General features: G+C 35.5%; 1 protein-coding gene across 1 annotated transcript in view; it reads left to right on the top strand.

The window, feature by feature from the left end:
- Positions 1 to 281: 281 nt before the first annotated feature.
- The window catches only part of Smp_162860 (hypothetical protein), a gene marked incomplete at its 5' end in the record, with an annotated part of 28,762 nt that continues 18,010 nt past the window's right edge, over positions 282 to 11,033 (top strand). Inside the window, 5 exons of the mRNA XM_018790953.1 lie at positions 282 to 334; positions 363 to 591; positions 2,409 to 2,496; positions 5,110 to 5,401; positions 7,873 to 8,039. Coding sequence (XP_018645806.1) covers positions 282 to 334; positions 363 to 591; positions 2,409 to 2,496; positions 5,110 to 5,401; positions 7,873 to 8,039 — 829 coding nt within the window. The remainder of the gene's footprint in view (positions 335 to 362; positions 592 to 2,408; positions 2,497 to 5,109; positions 5,402 to 7,872; positions 8,040 to 11,033) is intronic.

Here is an 11,033-nt window from a genome sequence, read left to right as displayed (position 1 = left end):
TATCATTAAACCGTACTGCTGAGACGGATTTGCCATTTTTAATGACATCCAATTGGCACTACCGCTTATCTTCACTTCAGGTTAAGTATGATCTTTTCAAACGTGTGATTCGGTGCCTCTAAAAATACATTTATTGCGATTTTAATTATCTCTATCGACATGATGGATACTGAAAAGCAATTTTTTCCTTAAACCAATGATTTTCAAAGGTGACGAATGCAGCACTTACGTTCTCAAATATCCTTATTTTCTTTCAGCTAACCATTATCTATTAAACAAAAATGTTCACGAAGAAAGATTGGTTACCAAAACGTATTTGTGTTCCACGTAAGAGGTAACGCTTCTATTTTGATAATTTTTAGTGTCTCAATTGATGACTCCTCATCTTGGGTCTATTCTTTCGGCCCTACAAATAGTTTACGACCTAGACGGTCATTCAGACGTGTTGCACCCGATTCGGGGATCGTAATAAATACAAAAAATCAAGAAGATGAAGGTTGTATAAATATTTCACCGACGTCATCACCAGAGGGAGAGACCTTAGAGTTCGGCCATCAACTATTAAGTATCGAAAATTTAGATGAACCCATTGTTAGTGAAGTTTGCTTATTCATTTTAAATCTTTTCATTAGAGTTGATTAGTTGTACATCCTAACTGTATCTTTGTTTCAGCAAAACATCCAGCAGTATACGTTTACTACATAGTCGATATTGAAATTGAAATACATAAAATGATCATCCTTTTAAGCTCATAATAATGGAAGTCAAAAATTTGTTGTGGTTAAAAAGTTAAGAATGGAGATTGTCTTAAGACAGTGTTGTGATGTTGATTGATTTGTTTTATGCTTTTGGTGTTTCGTTTCTTCACACAAAACGTCTTCAGACACTATTTTCTGAAGGATGTACGCGAATTAAAATCTGTAAGACATATAGGGCTTGGTTTTTGTGCTGTTTAGCAATGTTAACATGTAAGAAATATTATGACTAACTTATACCACCTGTTAGAGTAGGTGTAGTGTCAATTTGGTTATCAAAGGTTGAGTATATCAGATAACATTTTTGGTGCACTATCGTACAGCTTTGACGCGTGGTTTTTAAAGACAGTTTACTATTACTTGATGGTAATTTGGCTTCTATGCATCAATAGTGTACTGTGAGGATAACAAATGAGCAGTACTGATGTTTGACTTAGCGTGCTGGGTAAATATATCAAATCGTCTTATGAGTCTGTGAGCTCTCGTCAAATGAGGTGGATCGAGTATCCCTCGTCCTTGATAAGGCATTGTACAACGACGGGCTACGCTGGTCAACATGGTGGGAGGTTCCAAGAAGGCTAGAGACGTCAAAATCAAAACATGAGGTCAGTCGACAAGGTTTGCACTGAATAGCTTCGGGACTTTTCAACCTCCTGTTGGAACCTTGGAGATGGTCCAAGCACTTAAAGGACATTCGCAACTGGATAGATATCGGTTGGGTTGAATACTAAGTTATTCTCTTTCATCAACATAGAGTTGCGGCTCGGGTGGATGCTTCTGATGTTTTAGAGTTCTTTGATCTGGATAGCTTGGCCACGGAGCTCTCAGTGCTGTTCTAGACAACATCATGTACGAGCGACCTTTCCAGTGATTCCTTAAGCGTCAAATCAGTCCGTCTTAAAGAACTTTTTTAGAATTGGTTATCTTAGCAGGCTTCATTGTCTTAGTTTGTCCTTGTATTCAATCTGAATGTCTCATTTTGTTGACTTTTGATCATGTGGTTGATTAACGTTTTTCGTATAGTCTGCTAGATTGAATCTTTGTTGATCTGTCCATTGACTGACAACTAAAATTTTCATCAAGTATTCGAAATTGACTTTGCAGTTTGAATATTAGAAGAGATTTAAACTCGGTCAAATATATTCTTTCTAATAGATTTAGCCTTTGAAAAGGTACATCTGTTTCTTAACCCTTCTATCAACAATATAGATCTAGATAAACGACAGGAAGTCATGGTGCGGCTATTCACTCTATAGCGATTCATACTTTGTTTTTCTGCTCTTCAGTAGACCTTTTTAACAAAGTAAGGATTCATGACACAAGTATCTCGGTCGGTATGATGACAAGTGAATGTCCTTCCTATGTCGAAGTTTTAGTTTTCTGCTGAATGTATATGCATTTAGTTAGCTTACACCATCTTTGCAACTAACGACGTTTTGTGTGACTGACTTAACATATTGGGTATATTGTACTATGGGTGTGAGCAGTACAAATTAAACAATTTAATGTCTTTGGAACCACGAGAGATAAAACGAATTGTAATTATAGCATTTTCATCGCTAATATATTACATTTTTGAAAATTTTATCTTCTACGAGTTTTACTAAAAATCTGAAGTCGATGTTCATTCATTGTTTTTGTCTCTTATTTCAGTCATCGAATGAGTTTCAGCAGCTCCAGAATTTGATTTCCGGTAACTGTTCGTCTTCAGTTTCCTCTCAAAATGAAAATGCTGTAATTTGTGAGTATTCTCAGCCAAGTTCTTTGACTGAAGTTGTCAATCAAAATGGGTGCACAAACCTCGATGAATCTGACTTTGATTCCTTATGTTATCTTACTGAGTTGCAACGAGATTGTTCAGGGCTCCCTTATAAAAATCTGACTGTCAAATCTCTTCCTCGTCGAATATCTTCGTACGTATTGCATTTCCACTGTGCATTTATTTAAAAATTACTATTTGTCAGTAACACACTTGTGTCTTATTTAAATTGTTTTTTTGAAGAGTTATTGATAACGATGGTGGCGATCAAGCGGTGTATGTTACAGTTTCTTCAGTAATAGTAGTCGAAATTCAAGGATAAACTTAATGCTTTGTTGATATTCAGAGATTGTACATCGTCAACAGTTTCTATTTATATCCAAGATATAAAGGTATATCAGCTTATTTAGCCATTTAGAAATGTGAATTTAGTCATTTTTGTTAACCTGACAATAATAATCGAGCTAGTATGATGAAACCAAAGTGCGAATATCTTAAAAGCTTTCAAGCTTCTGGAGTAAAGATTTTTCCGTGACTTAAGGTGTTAAATTTTTTTCAAAAAGCCACAAATGCTTGCATCCGAATGTATAAAATAAATATATTTATAAAGTTATTTAAAGAATATTGTTTCTTCATTTCATTCAAATTAGTACAATTTTCGAAATGTCATTATTTTCTATGGGTTTTTCTATTGCTGTAATAATCACTAATTTGAGATATCCTCTACTAAAAACGATTCTTATATCAAAAGATCCGTTGTGTTAATGAACAGTATTGAATATCGTTAACAGAAAATGTGCTATTAAGGAATTTTAGGAGAATGCCAATTTGTGGTGAATAGTTTTATTTTTTACTTGTATTCTATTTATAATAACTTTTGTAATAATGATGGCAGTTGGGTATTGTCATCATTTACCACCGTTTTCCAACTACTTTCTATTATTATAATGCGAAGGTATGCTTTAATATACTAACGGTTTTGATGTGGTTTGTGTTCAGGAATAGTATATTGCGAAAACTCCACCATTTGGTCAAACGTAACTCTTCAGAACGTTCTATCTGGCTCCATCAACGTTCAACTCAAAATATCCTTGGTAATTTTCATGCATGGTTTATTACACTTTTCAAATTTTGAAGTTATGAATGGCCGATTTAATTCAACCAACAAGAAAATGTTACTGAAATATTAGTCATGTTTATTTCATATTTTCACAGTAGAATGTCCGCAGTTTCTGTAACTTCCTGACAATTATAAGTTTAAGACTCTGAAATACCTCTCATCAGGTGTACTAATATTCATTGAGTAAAAGTTTATACTTCTTAAAATCCGTTTTTAACGTGTTGAAACAAATTTGTTATCTATAGCAAGGTTTAGCGTAGTGCCTTGATTATTTGTACATACAAATCCCAACTTTGTCAGTTATCCCTTCGTCCTTTTAGTTTTTGATTAGATAATGTGTTTAATAAAAAGACAGTTACTTGGTTTGTTTGTTTTAACTTGCTTAGTTCTTGACATATCATGAGATTGTAGCTCTAAACTATTTGGTTAGTAAGTTACGTAAAATGTGAACCTGGCATTCTGAGATGCAAGTACATTCAGCTGACGATTACGAAATAGGACAAGATGCACGTCCTGGGTTCCACTGCTTGCAATTCTATATGAACCTGGGACTTTATCTAAGTATCTGTATTGTCTCACCAACCATTGAGGCCGATACTTACTAATATGCCAACATGATTTCATCGGCTTGGTCAATAATGTTGGAGATATGTGTCATTCGAGGTCGCTGTTATTATGTTCTACTTTCTACCTCAAAATTTCTGCCAAACGTCCATACACATATTTAGAAGTGAATATAATGAACCCTTTCCACTTAGTGTTTGAATAGTATATTTATGAACTGTGGCCCGAGTTTTATTCACTAAGATTTTCCAACTTAAAATTTTTACTCTCTAAAATGAAATGAATCTGTTGATTGAAGATATAATTACAGGAGAATCATTTTTCATCAATTAACCACAAATTGTTGTATGACATTCTAGTAACGTTCAATTATTTCTTTAAAATACTACATCCTTTCCTTTTTTCTCGTATTTTTTCTTTACCAGTGACTTCATTGTTACTTCATTTATGCCCTTTATAAAGCGTTTGTAATTGGCTTGCATGTTTTAACCCCCACATGAGTTTATTCTGTTCCTAGGCAGCATAGTTATTTTGATGTTACTGATTATTTTGTACAGTTTGGTTCGTTAATTATTCACTTTGAACCTTGATTGTTCCTTTATACATTCATGTATCTATTTATTTGTATTTTTTACATAGCTTGTAAGCTAGAGTCACGCTTAGTTCTCTCGAATTCACTTTATTACGGAGCTCCAACGCTGTACATATCTGCCGCGTTTCTTATGGTTTTTCTGCCGCTTAACACTCACGTATGTGAAATATACATCCCCAAAATACTCATATTCGACTTTATATTACTCTTCATGGACGTATGTACGAAATAAGTAGCCATATATATATATATATCGTTAGTATTATTTATCATTGTCGTTCATCTTGAAGTCATATTTATTATATTTATTTTCTTATAGATTCTACTAAACATACCTCGAAAACTTTTCAAATTCTCAGGGTATTTCGTAATTATTCAGATAATTTACCTGGATTAGTAGCATTCGGTGTGCGTGAAGTTGTAACACATTTAGAAAATGAAACCGAAACGTTTGATGTTAATGAAAATGTATCAAACAAATTCGCGATCCTTCTTTTACCTATTTCTGGTGTCCCTTTTGGCGCAGAAGAGTTATTTTCATCCACTGCAACAAATTTCGTTTTAGGCAATGATTTAAAATGTGGCGATTTTGTTATGATATTTAGTCCATGGTAAGTTATTCTATTGTATAGTTAATTTCAATAAATTGATTTTATTTATATGTGAGGGGCTAAATAATGTTTTTTCCAAAAAAAGTTTGATTTTCATACTATTTTCCCCATAAATTTGTGCTAAAAATAAAGATTTTATCTTAATTTTGAAGTGATAAGACTGATAGATTGGACAAAAAAGGAGTGATCATCTTAGACGTCAGTAGCCACCATGAAATAAATTTGTAAGATTCAAATCCCAAAACCCCTTCAAAAGGCTGAAAGCAGTATGAAATACCACTTCATGAGATCTGTTAAATTCATATAGATTTTATGAACTAACTGTATTTTGACATGTGATAATATTGATTTCGAACGTAAACAATGGAGTTCATGTACATGGCAAGCGATTAAAATTTGTAGTTCAATAGTAATTTCCAGCAAATGTCAAAATCGAACAGGATCATAAATCATTAAATAGGAATAATATATTTGTAAAATCTCAGCGAATGAACTCGGCGCTCAAATACTGTGAAACTATTCGCTCTAATTTAGACGAGAGTTCTTATGGATCATAAATCAGTTTATAATAAAACTTCCTTCTCGTTTCTCTGACTACATTTAAACAGTCATTCAGGCCGACGTATATTCTTCCATTTTAAGAACTGAATCAAATTTTCCGTGTTTTCTGGGTAACTTCAAACCACAGATCATTCTGTATAATCCATCTAAATAAATTATAGTCATTGTTGGAGGTACTGTATTCCTAAATACAAAGTACGAGAAAGAAAATCAATGGTAGTGTCGCATATCAACTTAAGGTGATTTTCGCTCAGTCAATTGAAGCTTATTTTCATAAATTCTATTCATTTAGTTCCAGTTTATGGCAGTTGTATTTAGTTGCTTGACACTTAGTGCATTTTCGTTGTGTTGATTATTTCACTATGGTTTTGTATTCAATTGCAATTACCCAGTAAATAGAACTGTATAAATAATAATAACTAAATTAATATGTATTTGAAATGTCTTTAGTCTCGTTCAATAAGATTAGTCTTTTTGAGTTGCTGGGGGATTGGAAACTACCAGAGTTAGTCTATATGGTATCGCAGTTTTCATCAAAGTTATCATTGGAGCTTTGGGATCAATGACAGTCGTATAGAGGTATGGAATCAAATCAAAACTTATTTTTGTTTAGATCTGTACATATAAAGTCAGTATTTGAGTAAAAAAAACTGAAGTGACTCAAAGACAAACACAAATCCGTACTCGTCAAATAAAATGGGCTAGGAAAAATATCACATTGATTTCACTTGAAACATATCTCATCACTACAAATCGTCATAGTTATTATTTTCTGTAATTCATATGTCTTTGTTTCAATGTTATGCTTAAAATTTTTATCACTTTCCTCTTTTAATCCTGTTATTTCAAGCAATATGGCACCAGGAGGAGTATTAATTTAAATGTATTGGTTAATTTTTAGAACTAAGTTTAACCTACCATTAAATAAACCGGAACTAAACAGTAACTTGTTTTTTATCCACAACTTCACTTTAAGTCGTATTTAAATGTAGTTGAAGATGCGATTAGGTGTCGTAGAGTTCGGTCGCATTTTTCTTATAAGTACTACTTCTGCTTTAGTCCTTATTTAGTCATTTCTGCATAATGTCATGGCTACCTAAGTAGCTCAGTAGTATTTATCCCTGACTGTGATACTGGCTAGTGCGAGTTTGAGTCTATCTGAAAACAACTATCCCATAAGATTGAATATATCCTGTGTTAATGAGTACCAACCGTCATAAAACTTGGGTCTAGGACTTCCTATTGATTGCTTCTATTCAATTAACTACAATATGTATGGTATTTATGGGTAAGAAAATCTTAAAAACTATGTGAAACAGAAGTAAATACTGCGGGAGACATGACTATATTTATAGTCAGTAAGCCATACATTATGTTATTTGGTGCCAATTGCAGAATGGAAACATAATCTATGATAATTCGATTGTTTATTGACCTATAAGTATTCAGTGTAAAGAATTATTGTAATTTATACTAATAATGAGAGACGTAAGAGGACCTAATTGTAGTGAACAAAAACACGAGTGGGGACAGTTAAATGTACTTGGGCACCAAATTACAGAATATAAAATCTGAGATCCATATAGTAAATAGTTAATTTGCAAAATAACAATCAATCGTCTCAAAATTAACTTTTACTTTTGGGAATATCAGTCCATTGTCTCAGATTTCATTGTTCCTGGATTTCCACACCAATTGCTTTTTGTTTCCGCTCTTCCCTTCTCAATCTTCTGCTGCCAGATATTCTATTTCTGACTCACGATATATACTACTCATGTCGTTATAAGTAGCCCACACAACATAATCATATATTTTTGTTTTAAAAATATCTACATTTTTATAGATGGACCTAATTTTGCCTTCCTATTGTGCTTTAAGGAATCGTTTATTTGTTTTCTTTCTGGTGGTAGGTCAACGTATCCTTCTCATGAATTCAATAGTTTACCTGTATTGCATTCATTCTTCTGGGTTGAACGTTTGAAGCATGAGGTTTTAAGTGATGTAGAAAATGATTTTCCTGATCCCCAAATAACTCCTCATAAACTTGAACTAATTACTTGTTCTTGTTTAAATTCATGTAAGTTGTTTGTTTTTGTTTGTGAATCTATAAGTATTGGCTCTATCTACTTGCTAATTAGCAAAGAAAATGGATACAGGGAAGGAAGTCATGAAAGTAGACGGTTCATTTTCTATAGTCTTTAATTCAAAGTTCTTTAATAGTACTCTCATGGTATATACAAGTTGGACTTTTCAAATTTTTAATTAATCGATCCAATTCATGTCTAATAAATACCATGATCGGAACACTGGCCCTGTAGTTAAGGTATTCAACTTTTGATTATTAGGTTTTACAACTTCGAATCCTGCTCCACCCAATTCAATCTGGATAACCGAAGGATGTTAGTGGCTCTTCCGTTAAAATGTTTATGCTCAAAATTACTTTTGCCTGTTACGCCTCGTGGAGGAGCATTAGCCGCTCACCAGCTCTCTTCATCCAAACCTGTCCTAGACAATCGTTTCCAGTTCTTTCCAGTTGTTATTCATCCTTTTCATATCTGTTTCTAATCCCCGACGCAGTGTATTCTTCGATCTTTCTCTTTTCCATTTCTACTCAGGATTCAAAGTTAGCGCTTGCCTCGTGATGCAGTTTGATGATTTTCGTAATGTATGTTCTATCCACTTCAATAGTCTTTTCCTACTTTCCTCTTCATCTGGTAGCTGATTTGTTCCCTCCCACAGTAGGCTGTTACTGATGGTATCCGGCCAAGGGACATTTACTATCTTACGTAGCCAATTTTTTATAATTACTTGTACCTTCTTGATGATTGTTGTGGAAGTTTCAGTTCCGTACCGTAGAACTGTCTTGACGTTCATATTGAAGATTGTGACTTTGATATTGGTTGACAGTTGTTTTGAGTTCTATATGTTCTTCAGTCGTAGGAATATGACCCTTGATTCTCCAATCATCGCCTTCACGTCTGCATCCGACCCTCCTTGTTCATCGATAATACTGTCCAGGTACATGTAATTTCCACATCTTTCAAAGCTTCTTCGTTAAGTGCAATTAGGTTGATGTTCTCTGTTGTATTTGAGGATCTCGCTTTTTCCCTTGTGAATGTTGAGGCCTACTGGTGCAGAGGCTACCACTGCTACACTGTTTGTCTTAAACTGCATTTGCTGGTGTGTATGGGATAGAAGGACCAGGTCATCTGTGAATTCCTAATCGTCTAGTTGCCTTCAAACTGTTCATTATATTCCGTGCTTTCCGCCAGATTTGGAGGTCTTCATAATCCAGTCAACCACCAGAAGAAAGAGGAAGGGGAGAGTAGGCAGCCTTGTCTGACTCCGGTCGTTACTTGGAATGCATCTATCAACTGTCCTTCATGCACGCCTTTGCAGTGTAGTCCATCGTATGAATTCCGGATGATGTTGACGATCTTCTCAGGTACACCATAGTGTCAAAAACGTTTCCATAAGGTCCTCCTGTCCACACTGTCAAATGTCTTCTCATAATCAATGAAGTTGATGTATAGTGACGAGTTCCACTCAACTGATTGTTCAACGATGATCCGCAGTGTCGCGATTCAGTTTGTGCACGAATGATCCTTACGGAATTCAGCCCGTTGATCTCGAAGTTTTGCGTCTACTGTGCCTTTCATCCGGTTCAGCAACACTGTTGAAAACCTATCCTGGTACCGATGTCGATTCAGGCCCCCAAATGCCCTGGTACGGCCGAGAGTGGGAAGAGTCTGCTCTCCCTCTCGAAATGCTCTCATATGGCCACGCGAATATATAGCCTCTGCCAGGGAAGTCCTACTCACTGCCTTCTCGTGGCACCGGTGTTGTTCACAAAAGTGAGAGGACGAAAAGCGAATGTCCGGGGCTTTAACCGGGTTGGTGGACAAGGCAAGTCCACCTAGGGGAGTTGGAAAACCCTGATTCCAAACCAATGGTGCACATGGGCTTCAGTATCCTGAGGGAACAAATGGCGTACGAATCAATCATTGATCACCGGCTACCATGGGACTGCATCTCCTCACGATGCTCCACTGTCTTGTGGATTAGACCTTTAGATCAAAGGCTCGGGGTGTGGCCCCCTAAGAAAACCACCTGCTTCAGTCTGGGCACCTTGGCAGTATCACAGCCCTCACACAAATCAAATGAGATTTGTGAGGCACATATATATCTGGTGCTTCCTTGTATCAATATTTATGTGTTTAAATAAATAAATAAAAAATCCTGGTACCGATAGTAGTATGATGCCTGTGTACTTTTCACATTTGCTCAGATCTCCTTTCTTTGGTATCTTGATGAGGTGTCTTTCTTTCCAATCTCTGTGGCGCTTATTCTTCCTCTCAAATCTTCCTGGATAGAACGTGGAGCATGTTTGCAGTTGCTTCTCTGTCTGACTTGAGTGCTTCAGCTGGTATATTGTCAGGTCCTACTGCTTTATTACTCTTGATTTATCAGATGGCCATCTTGATTTCTTCGATCGTTGGTGGAGTGACATCTATAGGAATGTCTGTGTGTGTAGCTTCGATATCCAGTGGATTCAATGGAGGTGACCTATTCAAGCGTTCCTCATCTTTTCCTCTGTTCTTGAATCCCAGTGATTGTCTTGCCTTCTATGTGTTTGACTGGTCTCTCTGATTCACTATATTTCCCTGTCAGTTTCTTCGTCGTGTCATGTAGTTGTTTCATATTTTCTGCTGTTGCAGCATTTTTCTCTGTTGTTACCAGTTCTTCCACATATTTCTGCTTGTCAGCTCTAATGCTCATCTATGTAGTGTTATCCAGTGGTACCCATATAGCTTAATGTATGTGTTTGTGTGAGAATATTGTGCGGCCTATAACCAATTTGTTGAATGCACATAAATTTGCAAATCTGTCCCCATTTTCGTTTCTCTCTCTCAGTCCATGTTCCATAATATCTTCATATCCGTGTTATCCATTCCGACTTTGACATTTAGGTCCCAAATAGGACGAAACGCGCGTCGTGGATTTCACTGCTAGCCACTATACATCATTTCCTATGATAAGAATTTATTGTAAAGTTTATTCTTTGTTTCGT

The sequence above is a fragment of the Schistosoma mansoni genome, assembly GCF_000237925.1.
Source record: "Schistosoma mansoni, WGS project CABG00000000 data, chromosome W unplaced supercontig 0185, strain Puerto Rico, whole genome shotgun sequence".
NCBI classification, from domain to species: domain Eukaryota; kingdom Metazoa; phylum Platyhelminthes; class Trematoda; order Strigeidida; family Schistosomatidae; genus Schistosoma; species Schistosoma mansoni.
This window is presented reverse-complemented; position numbering and strand designations above follow the sequence as displayed.